Here is a 19,157-nt window from a genome sequence, read left to right on the forward strand (position 1 = left end):
GGAGCCTTGTGGGTGAAGTCTCCGACTACAGCCTGCTGCGCTCAGAGTTTTGTTTGGAGATGCTTCAGATGGAATCGCTCATTCCATCAGTGCAGAGGAGAGCGTGAAGGAGACAACGTCTGCACGTCTGACGAAGATCGTCAAGGAACTTTGAGCAACGTCCTTCTCCACAGCGCCACGGCTCCAGATTGTGACTCAAGTCAGGAAGAGATTCCAGCAGGAAACAAAAGTCCAGATCTGATCACTGATGGCGTCTGTGGAATCTCTGCTTCGGACCAAGGCAACGCAAAAAGATGGAAACGATAAATGCTTGGAAATCTTTCATCTGCAAACGTTCCCATCTTCACTAACATCACACGTCACCACTGGGATGAAGCCATGAACGACTCCTGCTGCAGTGAGGAGAGTGTCTGCTCCTAATGGAAGCTTGTACACACACATATGGAGCAGAGTGTCACATTTCCTGGCATCAATGAGCTGGTGGCACAACAACGATGTCGGCGGCCACATGGACCGTGTGACACGGACGACGTGTGAGGTCGCAGAGGTCAACGAGAACCGGCAGAAACCAGGAGAAGGCTCCACGTCAGTGGGACCGTGGACCGGCTCATCACGGACATTCCACTCACACTTACAACCTAAAATTTGAGTCTTTCATTAAACAAACAAATGATTAAGTTTAGTTTCTTCTTTTAATTCCTCATCCATCGTGTTTATTTAAAATTAAAGTCATTCAAAGCATCACGTTTTGATGCGGTGCCAAAAGTGCCGGGACGCTGACTGACTGTGTATTGATCAACAGATCAATCCGTCCCGTCTGTGCTGCAGCTGTCACGCGTGTCACTATTATAATGTTGGTCGACAACATAAAACCTTAGTTGATATTGTTTCTCACTGTAATAACGTTGGTCGGCTGCAGCCATCAGAGCAGATTTCCTTGCCCTCTCCCCTGTGGCTCTGTCTGAAGGGGACACTTCCAGCGAAGGACACTTCTTATCACTTCATATCACACATGGTGGGACCAAGGGAGGGGAACAGGGCAGAGAGTCACTGCTCAGTCTGCAGTTACATCCACAACAGTCATTAACCAGCGGAGTGCTTCCACTGCTGCTCCCACAACATAACCAGACTCTTGATCACGGAGCCCGACATGACCGACGTATCTGAACTCTGTTGATAAGTGGCTCTAATTTGCTTGTTAGCGATTGGCTGATGCCATCGCAAATGGGATTTTTAATGCACTTTCTATTTGTGGTCGCTGAGAGCCGGAACAGCACGGTGACGAGCTGCTGATGAGGTCGGCAGGTTCTAGTCAAACAGCAGCGACTTAATACGGTTCGGACGAAACAGTGGAACCGGGGAACCCTCCGCTGTTCTCTCCTGTTGGACAGGATGTGAAAAGTTGTAATACGGGGGTTAAAGGTTGGGTTGGTCGCTGTGGTAAACACGACCAATCAGACGATTGGCTTATTGGGGGGTTGGGGCGGGGAATGTGATAAACGTTTCGTCTCTAATAGAATCTCCGGCTGCGGTTACCTGCGATGATGTCATCCATCTGCTCCAGCGCCGCCTCCAGCATGTGACTGGCCTCGGTTTCCATGGTGATGGCGGGAAGCATCAGATCTGGGGTTTGTGTTGTGTTATCCTGCAGAAAGGGAACAAGATGAAATATAAAGATGGCATCATTCGTATCAGGGATATCTTTGGGCTTGATTTCTGGATTGGGAGGAAGTGGAGACGTATCTTTATTTACATTTTAGTTTGAAAACAATAAAAAAATTATATTAACATCTGCATGTGATTGGCTCGTGTTGCAAACAAGTTTATTCTTCGGGGACTAAACTTGCTGTGCACTCTTTGCCCGCTCCTCCCCTGCACGGCGGCTGCGGATGTTCCAACTCTAATCAAATGAGGATAATGTTTCTCATTTGCTTGGTAACTTCCTTTGGGCTTTGAAAATCTAATACTCAGAAACAAAAGACACAAACGAACGAATAAACCTCGAGAATAAAGACCCGACTTGTTCATGTCGCTGGTAGTTTGAAAGTTTTAAGTTTGAAACCTCCGTTAGAGTTCATCTCGGGAGACGCTAACCTAGATATTTTTCCATGGAAGCAGTGGGATTCAAAAGGGGAAGAGTGATTGTTGATTATTTAAAAGTATGCATGAGTTCTACAGATGTTATCGGTGCAAATAAGTGAAGAGTTTAATTTATTTTGCTCTGGTCTTTGCAACAGATTAAGGTTTTTCTGCAGTGAGGATTTTCTCACAGATACTTTATGCCACAGTGTTTTTCATAAACATGGATGTAACACGTACATGCACCACCGCTGCAAACAAGCATGAAGTGAACACGCAGCCTGGGGCAGTTACACATTCACATAATGACTCGGAAAACACCCACACACTTTCTGTATTTCCTCAAAGCAGGCCTGACTCTCCATCCATCATCTCCGCCCCTGGCTGCCCCTCCGTCTCCTGCCATCCTCGCTTCCTGCCCCGACCTCCCTGCTGTCAGCCCCTCTCTGCCCGGCCCTCATCCCTTCCTCTGTCATCTCTCCTTCAAGGCTCTCATCCCTCCGTCAGGCTGCCACGCCGACTTACAGACAAACGGACGTCAATGTGCAGAAATCGCAGCGAAGGGGCGGGAATGTCATCGACTGACGCCTGAGAGAAGACCCCCACACACACACACATAACCCCCCCACAGAGCAGCCTAATGCTCATCTACATTAACAACAACTTTCACAGCCATGACGACACCGACACCGACAATCTGCACAACACACAGTCAGGGGAATTACAGAAACATGCTGGTGTTACAACATGATTCTCCCACTTTACAACGTGTGTGTCTGTCCCACATGCATGTGTGTGTGTGTGTGTGTGTGTATGTGTGTGTGTGTGTTTGTTATTAATCATAAATGGCTCTGTATTATTCCTGTTCAAACGAAGGATGAAAGCACCATTCAGACACATGACAGAGACTGTGTTCAACAGAACGGCACAGTGACGGCCGACCTCCACAGAACAATGCCTTTGTGTGTGTGTGTGTGTGTGTGTGTGTGTGTGTGTGTGTGTGTGTGTGTGTGCTTGTGGTATGTGTGTGTGAAAGTAAGGAAATAGTGGGTTTTATTTGACTCTGTGTTCTGCACTGTAGGTGCTGATATAGAGATTGTGGAACTGTAACAACACAACAATCCTGTTCACTGTTTCTCATATCCGTGTGTGTGTGTGTGTGTGTGTGTGTGTGTGTGTGTGTGTGTGTGTGTGTTGTGTGTGTGTGTGTGCGTCTCCTTGTGATCTTGGATTAGTCGTTGGAACAGAAATGTCTCATGATGAAACTGATAAGGTTTTCTTTAGCCACGTGATATTTTAGTTCAGTTACACAATTTAACACTGAGTGAAAAAAACACTACACTAAACACTTTCAGTTCATTCCTGTGTAGGATTAGTTTGTGACACCCACAGTTCGTGGGATCGTCTCCTGATGTTAAAACACTTTGTCCGTGTTCCTTTATTTCTCTTTCACGTCTACGCCGACACACCTTTTTACTCCGGTCCTGAAAAACTAGTTTGTCAGACATGAGGACGTGTGACCTGCTTCCTACGCTGCCTCAGTGCTGACTGCTCATTGTCTCTGAGGGAGACAACTTGTCTTCACCACCGTGAAGACAATCAAACACTTACTCAATTAAACTTCGATTGAATTGAAGACGTCCCGAACATCCGCTCACCTTTTTATTCCTCATTTGTTTTTATTGCCATGTTTATTGTGATTATTATTATAGAATGTGCTACTAAGACTATTAAATAACTATATAAAACCAAACTCATCAGAAACATGAAGACTTGAACATACGTGATAAGAACGACCAACTTTGTCCATCTTAGTCCCGTCCACTATGGATGCCAGCCAGCCACCAGGGGGCGATAAAGATGTTATGGCTTCACCTTTGGGAGCCAATATCAACACAATCTATGATATTTTCTCTTTTGTGCCAAAACTTAACCACAATGACACCATTAATTAAGTTTAACCATTAATTAGTGCAACCATCAAAGTAAAGGTCCGGTGTTCCTGTCGTCACGTGGGTGATGTTGCTCTGGATCATATCAGACAATCAGGATGAATGACTTCCTGTATCTGGGTCATTGACTTTAACGCAGAGCTGCAGGTTGAGCAATTCAAATGCAACGAGATCTGCGACTGCAAGAATTTAAAAAATGTGTTTCGGTCTGAAACCAGCTCTTTGGGTCTGTCATCCTGTGATTACTCGATGACACATTTCCTGTTCGACAAAGCCCTTCGCTGACAACAAAGCCCGGTGGATCAGCACCTTTCTGCACAGGGTTCCACGCGCACACACCGAACACGCACGCCCTACACAAACACCTATTTGAGGGGGATAATCTGCCAAAGAAAAGAGCCTGAAATCCAGAGCTCTGCAGCCGAAGCACATTTAGTTTCAGAAATCCACACTCTTCTCTGGGCGGGTGACAAGCTGACAGCTTTCAGAACAATAACTTCAGATCCGTCAGAGAAAATAAACACGGCTCCAACTTTTAGACACAAAAACAGAGTTTGGGCCTGAAGGTTATAGGTTCAATACTCAAAGCAGCCAGCATCATGAACCAAAACAATTGTAAAGGTGTGACCTTGCTAAATTTATTAAAAACTGAAGCACCAGTGAATAATGTCCCCCTGTGGACAGAAGAGGGAACAAAGAGAATCCATCTTGCAGCTGTGCAGACTTTTTAAGACTTATTGTTTTTGTTTAGGTATCATTTAAGTTTTCTCAGATACCGTTGCTAAATCAATACTTTTAAACATGCTACATGACTATCACAATCCTTGTACTTCAGATTTTGGTCTCCACCACCTCCTGCTGAAATTATGAAAAATGACACGGCTCGAAATGCTCCACTTCACCAACTAGTGGCTGACTTATTCTGATTATCAAACAGGTAAATAATGATGATGGGAGCAGTAAGAATCAGTAAAGCTATCGTCTGTGAGACCAAGCGTCACGGACGACACTAAAAGACGCATTAGAGCGAAAGGAAACCACAGAAAATGGTAGATTTTATTTCCTGTGGTTTCATCACTATGATCGTTACACACTAAGAAGATGTCCTTGCTGGTCCAGCACAGAAAACAAAGCTTTGAGAAAGGAAACAATTATTTGCAGCTAAATGTTGGTGAATATTTGGAGTTACTGGCAGAGGAAACACTAAACCACATTCATCAGTGTGACCGTGCAGGGTCATGCAGTTGTTTCGGCGGATGAAGCGGCCGATTGTGGCAGCAGGAGAATTGAGGATAACTCCTGTGATAGCGCAGTGAGCTGGCACGTGCACACACAGACATCGAAGGGGGGTTTTGCCCCTGCCCCCCAAAATGTCTATGCACGTCCCTGGCAGTGAGTACACGCACGGTCTCGATTCAGAAAATACTTTGGACTAAAGCTTCCACCATTTTGAGCTTTAACACGCACAAGTTGCATGAAACTAGTATCCACAGTCACGACAGCATTTATTAAACCATTCCACTTCCAGTGTAACCGCTCATGGACCCACTGCAGTTTCTGCTTTGTCGTGACATTAAGAAGCATGACGTTGTTTTTTTTCTATTTAAAATAAGATTACGGCTCCATGGGTGAGCTTCCCTCTCCTCCGGCTCACACACACATTCGCAGTAACGAGAGAACAGCTATAAAAAGTGTTTTGTCTGTGGGCTCCAGCGGTGGTTATCTCTTCTCTGACTGTGGGTCGTGTGGGATCTGTGAACCGTGGCTGATGCGTAGCTGCTAGTGCAGGAATATATGGTTTAATGTGACTCCCAGCGCTGCACAGTGCTGCTGAACTGCTCTGCTCTTCATTGTCCTATTTAGACCTGCTCAAGTGCATTTGATTCAATTCTGCTCCGACTCTCAAGGAAACATGGCTGTTTTTTTTATTCCTCCTCTCTCTCTCGTGGACTTCTGCGTTCTTCTCTGAGTTCAGTCCAGTCGACTCCTGCTCTGCTTTCTGCTGTAATCTATTTTGCCCTCGGAGTCAGGTTAATGAACCGTAACACAAAACGACACATGGCTTCCAGTCAATGATCATCATGGGGGGGAACAAACAGCAACGTGAGCAGTCGAACATCACTTCACATCTTCCCTCTCTTCTGAGGTCTCACAGTTAGTTATTATCACGTGGACAGAATGTTCAAGTGTGTCTGAGCCGGAACGAACACGCACGGCGAATGTTGGGTAAACTCCGGTGTGTCAACACACAGCGCGGACAGGGATGACGGTCACTTTCCACCTGCACTGACGTCGGTATCTTCCCTGGAAACTTTCAGGAGGAGCTGTATACGTGAACGCAAACGTCCGAGTCAGTCGCTCCCCGGACATTTTCCTGAACTTTTCCTGCAGCCCCCTGGTGAAAGGTCTGAGTGCTCCCACGTGAGAATACAGCAGAAGCTTGTATTTATCACAAAATTAATCATATGATGTCATAAAAGTGACGACATGAGGGAATCACAGATGGAAAAATAATGTAGGATCATTTGGTTGTAGTGTGTAATGTAGTAATACATTAACTTTTACAACCGATATCATGAGAGATATGATCCACAGCTTATTTATGTGGTACAACATAACATAATAATACAATAATTACATCAGGAAAGGTTTTAATTATAATTACAAAACTCTAATGCTTTTAATTTGATCCTGCAGTGAGTTAATGATCGATAGAGTCGATACCCCGTCGATGAATCAACACATATTTTGACTACACACAGACACACACACACACACACTTTACCTGAAACCTGAAGGGAGAGTCCAGCACTACAACACGACTCCAGTGTCAGTCAGAGCAGTTTGACTGTGGGGATCATCAGTAGAACAACTCGCCCTGGGTCACTAACAGTTAACAAACCAGGGAAAGATGGAAGCGTGTGGACGTTTGAACGACAGGACTGAAACACATGATGAACCGTACGTGATGCAGTTCAACGCTCTGCGAGAATGTGGTGGAAAACAGAAGCAGAGGGAAGAAGAGATAAAACGTCAAGTGGTGGATTTCCCCCCCGAGCTCGTCCAACAAAAGGCAAACAGCCCGAGCAGATAGGAGCCGACAGTGAGAGGATCGATCCACGACACTCAGCCTCTGACTTACTGTAATCAGAAGGAGACACACACACACAGACACACAACTGGACTCATTTCACCTTCATTTCACCAGCCGCTCAGTCTGTGAAGCTCCAGAGAATAAACACGACGTCTGACATGACTAATTCAGCACAGACAGAAGTTTATGTTCTCAAATGAAGAGCGGCGCTAATACGAATATACACAAGCTGCGAATATTCGGAGCAGACGAGAAGAGGACTCGTACTTTGTGCAGTAAACTGTCTTTTTCTTTTCCTTTACAATCCAAACATCGGATGTAAAATGTCTGATGTCATTTAATTCGTTGACAGTCTTTGGTTTGGTTGTTTTTTTCTCCTGGGTTCAGAGACGACAACGCACCAGTAACAGCTGAAACCTACGAGAAAGAGAAGTTTAAACATGAGCTGCAGTTTGTTTCCCAACTTGCACGACATGAGCAGAAGGTTGAGAACATTATTCAAACGTGTTCTCGTGTAAACGGAACAAGACGTTCAAGATATGTGCATTTATTACACATGCAAATCCATCTCCTCCAAGAAGGTATGTTCGGTTACGTAAGAGAGTCGAGCTGCAGCGAAACAAGTCTCTGTCTGACGAGAGGTCACGACACACAAGTACTTTCACAGGAGCAGAGTCGGGGGTGGAAACATGTTAAACATTAAACGAGTCGACCTGTCGAGCAGAAAACTGTCGATGTTTTACACAGTGGGAAGAAAAAACTCTGCTGTTAAAATTCCAGCATCACTGAATCTTTGACACGGGTCGATTATCCTGTGAGGGCAGGAAATGATGTGAGGGTGCACGGTTGAGGAGAAAGGCTTAAACATTAACTAAAGTACAAGAGGAAGACACACACACACACACACACACACACACACACACACACACACACACACACACACACACACACACACACACACACACACACACACACACACACACACACACACAGAAAGGTGTGTGTGTGCGTTTGCTGTTCTTCCTCATTTCACTTAGCCTGTTTGGATTAGTGTCACCGGCTAGAGGCCAGACCTGAGCCCCCAAGGCCTCCTGTCACACAGGGTAAATACAACTGTGTGTCTGTCTGTGTGTGTGTGTGTGTGTGTGTGTGTGTGTGTGTGTGTGTGTGTGTGTGTGTGTGTGTGTGTGTGTGTGTGTGTGTGTGTGTGTGTGTGTGTGTGCACATTCCTGCTACCTGGTTTTAGTGTTAGGATGTGAATTAAGGTTCGGTTATGATTGTGGTTATGATTGTTGTTATGAGTTGAGTTGGTTTTGGTTAAAGTTAAGTGTTCGAACGAAGTCAGTGCAGCAGAAATAGTTGTGTGTGTGTGTGTGTGTGTGTGTGTGTGTGTGTGTGTATTTGTGGAGCCAAACCAACAAGAAACACCAGATTCTTCATCAATTGACATCAATGCGACGGGACCACTGACATTTAAGATGAAGAACGTTTAATGCTCCGTCCTTTAGCTCGGCCAGAATCTCTCTCTCTCTCTCTCTCTCTCTCTCTCTCTCTCTCTCTCTCTCTCTCTGCAACAGATAGATTCATAAACTCTGCCTCCTCCGTGTTAGCAGATGGGACGTGGACCAAACTTTAATGCAATAAACCTTATTGGTAAAGAATCTTGATATTGAACAGCAGCTTAAATATCAGCTCTTACAGTTAAAATCCAGTTCGACCTGAAGTGTTCTCACAGGACGTCATCAGTTCACGCTAAAGCAAACAGCAACAGGTCGACAGGTCAGCGAGCGTCTGAAGGTAAAGAAACCTCACGTTTTAAAATCAACTGGAAACTTATTTTATTTCTTAAAACACAAGTGGAAACTGAACGCATTGATTTGTAGACAAACATTTCCACGACTATATTTAGCTTTTCCACCTCAGCACACGAAGAAATGATCGTTAGTTACATGGCAGTGTGTGTGTCTGTGTGTGTTTTTGTGTGTCTGTGTGTGTCTGTGTGTGTCTGTTTACACAGGCATGCGATGACCATGGTGAAATCTCTTTGACAAGCCAACGTTGCGTGGCCTCGACACACACGTTCACACACAGATGCAGAGCCCCAGTAACAGTCTCACATATAAACAGGTTCCCAACGTCTCAGGTTTTCAAGTTTTGACCTGTTCCTCTTCCTCCTGATGTTTTAAACTGCGTGTTTGACAATGACAGCATTTGTTAAGAGTGAATTAATATCTGGCTACAACGTCTTCACACATAATTCATGGGACCTGACACTAAACAACCTCGTTCAACAAGGACGACGCGTGATGCTTCACATAAAGCTGTAAAGTCATGTTGTTATTTATTAAAACTAATTATATGGGTTGAATCCACATTAGTAAAGTAGGGATTTTACTTTTCCCACACGGGTGGATCCAGGGAAACACAGATATGATTAGCTCCTGTCGAGCTTTTGTCCCGTCACGAGTCACATATTAAAAAATATACTTTATGTATTAATGACAAGCATCAGAGAGGAGATGTTTACCCTGATGTGACATATATTCCACAGTCAGGCAACGCTAACTTTTTTATACTGTTATAAAGTTGTAAATAATCACCACGTTAATTATACAACGCCGAACCAGTGGTTAATCTAAATAAGCAGGAGATCACGTATCTAATATTACTGATTGCAAAAAATTACAACATTATCTGACTTCATAATGACATCATGATGAAATAATTTGTACAGTATGATCATAAATATTTTATCCATCTATGAGAGCTTGTGTCTATAGTCCTACAGGATGCAGAGATACCAGGGAAACAACTTTTTGAACATGCACAATGTTATTTTCTGACTTATAATTCTCTGATCAATATCAGTCTCTCTACCGCTGGCGAGGAAAGTTTGTTTCATGTGCAACACAAACTAAAAATCTATTTTTTCAAATGGATTCGTTTCTTCCCTCTGACCCGTGAAAAGAGAACAGAAACACCCGGAACAGGAAGCAGATAAACACTGATCTCAGAGCAGATTTCATTTTCCCATCTCATTCTGAGGCCCCGACTCAGCCTCGGGCAGCGAAACCAGCAGAAACCTCAGAGACCAGTGTCAGCGAGTCAGCGCCGTGAAAAACAACATGTCGACACCACTTAATACACATCCCAGACCAACACAACCTGATGTGACGGCTGACGAGAACCAATCAGCACTTGACTGGGAACGGGAAAAAAAAACCCCATGGGAGGTACAGTGAGTAATGAAGAGGACAATTAGAGAGAGGACTGGTGTTGACGCTGATGAGACAACACCGCAAAGCATCATGGGAGATACAGCCACATTTGCCGCCAAGACTAACGCTCCCTATCTCACCATATCAAAGCAGTGGCCGCCATGTTGTTCTCTGTCCCACCACAGTTTCACAATGAACCGAAACTTTTTCATCCAAGCATCATAATAACACGAGAAACGAGTGCGGTGATATTAACCGTCCACACAGACAGGGAGACGCCACAAGCCGTGTTCAGACATGACCTGTGGGTAAAATCTGGAGAGTTAACCCAGAGTTTGTCTTTCACACATGCACAACACTGCAGGAGGTTTTTTATATTTGTTATGACTTCCCAGCGATTAATCCATATTAATTTCCCTTAAGGTGACTTTTGACCTTTGACCTTTGACCATACAAATCAAAAAAAGTTTATCTTAAAGTACAACAGAACATTTGGGGCGAAATTTAAAGAGACAACGTTGAAGCTTTCCTCAGATGTTGTGTTCAGGAGAATGTGACGGATGAATCTCCACCATGACAAACAGGCATAAAAAGAAGTGTCAAAGCCGCAGAGGCGGAGCGACGCTAATATAGAACTAAACAAACTGTATCATAAACATTTTCCCATCGTGCATCAAACAGCATCATCTCCTTTGACCCTCCTGCTTTGTTAAGGTCTTTTCCAAATCCAGCCTCAGTGTCAAACTGAAGATTTGTCGTCTCCAAACCCAAACAGAGTTTTCTCAGGACACAGGACATCATTCATTTATTTTTACTGTCGTACGAGTGAAACTCCTCAGCTGACCTTTCTGTGTAAAATTGTTGGAATGCTCCTTTAAGACCAAACAGAGGCGGCTTTCTTACAGAACAGCTTTTCTCATATAAAGACAACTCTTTGTCGTCGAGTTTACGACAACACGAGCGAATCCTTGAGATGCTTCTGCAGAGGAAACGACAACAGCCCGTACGACCTCCTGCTGGAGCCCGAGCGGAGCAAACCAACTGAGACCGTGAATTGTTTGTGCTCCACCAGCTGATTCAGCTCCAAGATTTATGAGCCTCCGTCCAAATTGTAAGAGGAATGACTTTCCCCCCCCCGCAGACTAACATCCGTGACGTCACGAGGACCAGAGCAGTGAAGAGCTGCTCTTCAGCACCGAGGCTGCAGGAGACTTGGGTTACGCAGCACAAGAGTCACAACCAGCAACAGGTCACGTTACAGGATGATGTTACCGTCACACAAGCAGAGGCTGGATGTGTGACGGTCTTTTTAAAAGGAGCGCAGGTAAACGTGCACAGTCACAAAACTACCGTCCTGGTAGTGATGCTGTGATGCTGCTCCTCTGAAGTTAGACTCAACATGATCAGATCAGTTTTATGACTATGATCTGGACAGATGTTCATATAACTTGAATTATTCAATGATACAAATATATACAGCTGCAATCTGCGTGTTTAAAGATGTAACTGTGGTTTGATATTTTACAGTTCAACCATAAACTAATAAATAACTATAAATAAAAAGTTAAAAGTCCAAATATTTGGAACTTGAATTAAGAAACTAAACATGAACATCTTTTCTGCGTTGTTGATACTTTAAGATAAAGGTTTGCAGATGTGAACTGATGTTTGATATTTTACAGTTTGACCCTAAACTTGATTAGAAATAACTATAAATCCAAAGAAAAGACAAATGCAAACAAATATTTGGAACTTGAGTTAAGAAATTTAACATAAATTGATATTTTTTCTGCATTTATTCACATCTGCAAACATAGACGCTGATACAGATGTGTTTGCAAAAGGCTGATATCGGCCGAATCTTAGCAGTCGACCGATAAATCAGTCCGGCTCTTGTCCCGACGTTCCACGACCGAGAGGACTTCTGCTTTTAAGACAACTAATACTTTAAAAAAGTAAAAGCTGATACTAGAAAACGTGTATATTTGACATCCTCTGTCCTCTGACCTCGTTTCTTCTCACCTCTTTCTAACTCAGTTATAACATCCAGCCCTCTTCTCTTCTTCTTCTTCCCTCTTTTCTCAAACTGTCCGTTCCTGCTTTCCACCCCGCTGCCCTCTCCTTCCTTCTCCCCCCCCGCTTCTCTTTACCTCCGCTCTCCTCTGTTCCTCCGCTGCTTTGTTTGAGATGCTTCCTGACAAGTCGTGTGTGGATGCACGTGTCTTCTGTGCATCTTCTTTACAAACTTACATAAAGTATCTTGGATATTAGATCAACGCGGCAAAATGTTTAATGTGAGAACAAATATATTTTCGATATTTTGAAACCGAAACTGAAACCACAATACAAACCTTCACATTCTTGTATCACGATACAGAACAAAACAACTTTCTTTGGTTGGCTTTTAATTACTTTAATTAATTATTTAATTAATTAATTAACACGATGGAGGATGAATTAAAGGATGAAACCAAACTTAATCATTTGTTCATTTAATGTATATATGTATAATATTTACAAATCTGACAGTAAATGATTCCAGAAGAATCTGAGATATTTAAATTAGAACTTTTATTTTCTCATTTCTTTACATTTCAGTGTTTGAAGGATTTCTTCACAGAGGAGAAGAATCATGTGAATCTGCTGAATCAGCATTCACACCAATCAACTGTTTAACTAAATTATTATTTAAGTTTAGCTCCTGATACAAGCAGAGAGGAGATGAGAGCAAGTGGTTGTGTCGATGACGTAAAACAAATATCTCAGGATGACAAAGCGGAGCCACACACACGTAGAAGACACCAACTCAAGAGAGTTTGTGGTGAGGAACCGATTCTCTGGAAACCCCCTGGAGATCATGTCTGAAAACGGCTTTTCAGACAGAGGCTGAAAAGAGGAGCTGCAGCGCCGGACAGTCTGTAATAAAACCTGAATATGAGCAGAATGTGTCTCCTTTAAGTTCCACAACGCATTATTCAGCATTTCCACCGACACAGTGCTTAACTTCATCACATTAAACCTTTAACTTCACACTGAACTGTCAAATAAATGTGTGGAAAAACTACAAGTGAAAAAAGCCTAATCCATCCCTTCACATCCTCTCTCTTTCTCTCTCTCTCTCTCTTTTCCAGAATTCAGAAGAAGCTTTTAATCTCTTTCTTTCTTTGCCGTTTTCTCTCCGACAGGAATATGACTATGTCCTTTTCTGCTACCTCCTTCTCATTTCCTTCTCCTTCGCCTCACAGCGAACCAAAGATAACCTCGAATAAACTCCAGGCATTTTTATGCTATTTTCTCTCTTTCTATCCCCCTATCTTTTCCTCCACTCCCTGGTGAAGGAGAGGATTCTCCCTCGCAGATTAACAGCCTGACTTTGTCTTCCTGGTTTCTGCCCTTCTCCTTCTATCTCATCCCTCTTTTGCAGCCTCTTGACTTTATCTCCCCCCCTGCATCTCTCCTTCTCTTATTCGTCTCCATTTCTGCGTCGCTCCTCCTCGCCATCAGGGATCAGTGGATTACCTCCAGGGAGGGAGCTACAGTAGTGGCGTGATTAGCAGCGGTACTGTATGTGACTGCAGAAAAAAAAGCACCGCTCTCGGTATTACACGAGGGGCTTTGATCACAGGGATGAGTGCCATCCTCTGCTGAGCCAGAGAGAGTGTGTGGGTGTGTGTGTTTGTGTGTGTGTGTGTGCAGGGTGCATGCATGTGTGCAGAGTGTGCACAGAACCAGCGGACTAACAACACTGTCAGAGCAGTTTTCAGGATGTTACAATCACAAGTTTGTTGCAGATGCATCACTTCGGCTCCTGTCTTCGTCCCCCTCTCTTCTCCGACCAAAGCAGCTTTAATCAATTCACCGTCATCAGCGGCAGTGATGCCTTTCAACTCTGTCCCTTTTAAATGAGATGTGCGAGAGAAGAGAGGCAGCGGCCGACAGCATCCAGGGGCAGGAGGCTCCTTCAACTCCTCTCAGGCCGCCTGTGTGTGATGTTGCCGTGCGCGACGCGTGTGCACGTGTGGGCTATAACTTCGGTGCTGGATGCAGCAGATGCTTCAGCAGAGGGGAGCCACACATCAGCCTTGATATTCATCCATTAGCAGCTCAGCACCCCCCCCCACCACCACCCTCTGCATCTCTCCCTCCTTTACTCGCTCCGTCAGAAGCTGATGATTTGCAATTACACAGCATGTGTCAGTGCAAGTAGACATCATTCAGTGGCTCCGAGCTGACAGCACATGACGGGGCGTGCAGGGAAGCACCAGTGTCACGATGAAAGTACCATGTTTTCTGTCCCGGAGCATGTTGCCTGTACTCGGGCCACATGTGCTGTCATGTGGAAGAAAAACCATCTATCCTGCACATTTTAATTGCATAATAATTACTCCTCTAATCCCATAAATACCTCACAGCTGTTACAGTAATGATAATCTAATAGCATAAGCACTGTAAAGCTACCTATTTAGCATTATTATTATTATTATAATTGTTTCCTATTGTTTGCCTTCAATTTATTATTATCAAACATTTATACTTTGTACTGTATTATCACACTACTTGTCTTGTATATATATATTTACATATTCTTACATTTTTATTAGACTGTCTTTATATTGCACTTTTTTTAATTATCTCTGGGTTATGGTTGTATTATTGTGTTTTACTGTTAATTATGTATTTCTGTATTTTATATTTTTGACTTTCTGTACTTTTTATTTAACTCTATCATATCAAAACCTAGAAATGATTCATACACAGCCACTGAAACTCTGAAAAGCTTCGGGGACTTGTCGATTGTTTGTCTCTAGTTTGAATTAGATTTTCCCTCATTCTCTGATATGAAAACTTTACTATTTTACATTAAACTCTCAAATAAATAAAGAGACATGTTGCAGCAGTGGTTTAAAGTGTGTGAGAGACAAAGATCATCACAGATCACCACAGATATAAGATCACCAGAGATCACAGATCAGAGATCACCACAGATCACAGTCATCCAAGATCACAGATCATCACAGATCACAGTCATCCAAGATCACAGATCATCACAGATCACAGATCATCACAGATCACCAGAGACCACAGATCCCAGATCATCACAGATCATCACAGATCAGAGATCACCAGAGATCACAGATCATCACAGATCATCCCAGATCACCACAGATCACCAGAGATCACCAGAGATCACAGATCAGAGATCACCACAGATCACAGTCATCCAAGATCACAGTCATCACAGTCTTCAGCTTCTTGTTCTACTCACCTCAGGTTGTTCTCACATTCAACTCCTCATGAACTCGATCCGAGTCCAAATCCCTTAATTCTGTTGGCGCGAGACACCTCAGCACGCGCACACGCTCCTCACACACAGTCTGAGAGTCCCACACACACTCACACACACGGGTACACACTCCCTCACACACACACAGTGCAGTGGTCCCTCCGTGTGTTTCCGGCTCAACTGAAGCTCGAGCTGCTTCAACTCAAACATCAGCATGTGACAGCAGCGGTGCGTTCAGGAGCACCCGTAAACCTGTAAACCTGTCCACTCGGCTCCCTCACCGCTCAGTTATACAGACCATAATAATCATAAAGACCCTGTGTGATGTTAGATCACACATCAAGATTATAGATTATAATATAATATGTAATACACTGTATTAGATGACATCATGACAAACTCTTTTGTAAACTTTAATTTCACAAACACCTGAAAGCAACAGGAAACCCCATAACTTCATAGAAACACTGTTATATGCACAATAGACTATCTATCTATCTATCTATCTATCTCTCTATCTATCTATCTCTCTATCTATCTATCTATCTATCTATCTATCTATCTATCTATCTATCTATCTATCTATCTATCTATCTATCTATCTATCTCTCTATCTATCTATCTATTTCTATCTATCTATCTCTCTATCTATCTATCTATCTCTGTCTATCTATCTATCTATCTATCTATCTATCTATCTATCTATCTATCTCTCTATCTATCTATCTCTCTGTCTATCTATCTATCTTTCTATCTATCTATCTATCTCTCTGTCTATCTTCTATCTATCTATCTGTCTATCTATCTGTCTATCTGCTATCTCTCTGTCTATCTGTCTATCTCTCTGTCTCTCTATCTCTCTATCTCTGTCTATCTGTCTATCTCTCTATCGACCCATTAGTTCTATAATTTTGATTCAGAGACATAAAACTAAAGTAATTATCTTTTTCTGATTTAATTTATAACCTCCTCATATAGATACTTCACCTCAGAAGTAGTGAAACTGATCCTTTAATAAAGTAACTGTATGTTCCTCTGTCCACAGGAGTATTGTGGTGATAATACTCTTATACTCAAGTTTTTTCTTGAGTATATTACAGAGGTTTTACATTTTGGTTTAAAATACCACACTTAAGGAAAATTTTAAAAGATTTGGGGTTAGGATTAACACATTTTTACAAAGCAGCACAAACAATGATGCAGAAAATGTATAAAAATGTAATATCAAAACATAACGTAAATATTCAATGATATATAAACTTAAAAAACATTCAACAACCTAGAAATAAAAATGTTCTGATATTTAAATTTTGCATTCTGTGTTGTTTTAATATACACTGACATCTAGTGGCACAAATTAAACTCTGCAATTAACAGCGCCATTGAGTTTAGGCCTTGTGTTCATTTCTGGTGTAACTGGTTTGTTTACTTCTGAACTCTATATTAACCTTTACACAACAATCAAAAAGTGCATTTATATGTATTTCAATTGTCATTATACACATTTTGATTTATGGACCCAGACAATTTTCTTCATGTTGCCTTTGTTTACTTGAAACCAAGAATTCATTCAAATCATTTGGATAAAAGAGGAGCGTCAGCGGCTGAACTGGGGTCAGTGGCTCCTCCAAACTAAACGTTGTATAACATGAGCTGCAGGGCAGAGGGAAGACAAATATGAAGTCAGACCAGACACTTCCAGATGAGCTGGTTTGTCTTTGTGATATCTCTCTACGCATCTTCAACTTAACTGCAAGGAAACGTTTGTTGTCAAATGATCGAATGGAAAATGCCTTCAACAAAAGAAATGTGGTCTTTAAATTGGCACTAATTGCTGTGTGATGCATTTGTCATGATGTGAACATGAAAAATGTCTACGTTGCTACTTTAATTTTCACGTAGCAAACTTATTTTGCAATCGGCCGTGTAAGATCAGGTGAAACAGAGAGAATGGTTCATCTATGAGTGAAAAAACACGAGTGAGATAATGATGATTTAAGTGTTTTCTTACTTATCACAATGTCATTTTAATGAGAACACAGAAACAACAACACATCTGCACATTGTGTGGAATCCAGCTGTGCATCGTAACTTTACTGTCTCTCACTCACTCTCAGTAGTTCCCCACTGTGACTAAGTGGAGAAAAGTATTATAATGCGTCTTTGAATATGAGTTTTACAGTGACAGGAAACACAGAGGAAACATGACGGCATTACAAATAGCAGAAAGAATAAATATCTATCAGTGTAATTTAAGTTTTAGACTGAAGATGATTAGTTTAGTTTAGTTTAGTTTAGTTTAGTTTAGTTTAGTTTAATTTAGTTTAGTTTAATTTAGTTTAGGTTAAACTTTATCGTACACAATGTGATAACTTGTTTTTGGCTCCGAAGACATAAAACATAAATTACTAATAAAAACAATTGTTAAAGAAACTGTTAATCTGGAGAAACAGTTACTTACAGTTCAACAGACCCATTAATTTACATAAATAACCTTTACTCAATAATCTAATATTTGAATTACACTTGGGACAAACGATTTCATGTAGACATTTTTTGTGGCTTGTATCGTTTAAAACTCTTTTCCCAGGGTAGCAGTTCAGTTGGAAAATTGTATTACATCACGTATTATAAGTTTATAGAGAAATAAGTGTATACATGCTGTATTTATTTAGTTGGTTTGGTTTGTATGTAAGATGCACATTAATTACACATTTGTAAATTCAGGTTTCCTTGTAAAATCTGGATAAGATGAAAATGATCTGTTACAGCTGAACTCTGTCTCCTTTACATTAATGTGTCTGTTGTTTCTGCACGTGGAGCCGTGCTGGATAAAGCCTGCTGGCAAGGTGGGAAAGTTGCATCAAAACTGTTTGACCTGGTTCTACGATTAAATAACAGAAGCACGTTACTAGACAGCGACACCTACTGCCCAAAGGTTGAAACCACTGCAACTGGGTCAGCCCCTGTAGTGATCTGTTTATATCATCCACTAAACCTGAGGTCAGGCCACAGCCACCTATCACTGAGGAACTACTGCATTTCTGTCAATAGCATCAACACCTGCCTGTTTTTTGCTCTTTAGAAAAATAAAAATAATGTGTTTTATTGAAAGTGAAAGGACAAGGACACAGCCAAAGCTTTAAATAGAGTTGTGAGGACATGAATACAGCACACGCCAATGGATGACTGGTTTAATTGTTACAGCTGACATAACAATAGTGCAACTAATGTGATTAAAAGACTGAACAACCACATCCTATTGTAGGAATGAGAGGAATGTAATGATATCATCAGTACATCACAATGTGGAGGTAACACCCACAGCCCTGATTCATCATTAGAGGTGATAATGTGTTCCTGCCAGTGACCTATTTTCTAATTGAACGAACAGACGTGTATGGAGATGATTATTTCTACCATCATCACCGCACATTATCATTTTGATCTAATGCTGCAGGGCAAGGCAGGTGAATTCCTGACCCAATAAAATCTACCAGGAAATCTTAAAGGTCCACAGGTTCCAGCAT

General features: G+C 42.2%; 1 protein-coding gene across 12 annotated transcripts in view; it reads right to left on the reverse strand.

The window, feature by feature from the left end:
- ppfibp2b (PPFIA binding protein 2b) overlaps nt 1-15,799 on the reverse strand; it is a 54,749-nt gene extending 38,950 nt beyond the window's left edge. For 11 of the 12 annotated variants that reach the window (XM_035156870.2, XM_035156868.2, XM_047339895.1 and 8 more), the window contains exons 1-2: nt 15,610-15,799; nt 1,537-1,645 (exon numbers count right to left, since the gene is read on the reverse strand). In XM_035156870.2, coding sequence (XP_035012761.2) covers nt 1,537-1,618 — 82 coding nt within the window. In that variant the 5' untranslated portion in view covers nt 1,619-1,645; nt 15,610-15,799. Of the gene's footprint in view, nt 1-1,536; nt 1,646-6,816; nt 6,948-15,609 lie in introns of those variants that run through there. The other variant, XM_047339889.1, reaches the window with a different exon arrangement.
- Nucleotides 15,800-19,157: the final 3,358 nt, after the last annotated feature.

Source organism: Hippoglossus stenolepis, chromosome 5 (genome assembly GCF_022539355.2).
Source record: "Hippoglossus stenolepis isolate QCI-W04-F060 chromosome 5, HSTE1.2, whole genome shotgun sequence".
Classification (NCBI taxonomy): domain Eukaryota; kingdom Metazoa; phylum Chordata; class Actinopteri; order Pleuronectiformes; family Pleuronectidae; genus Hippoglossus; species Hippoglossus stenolepis.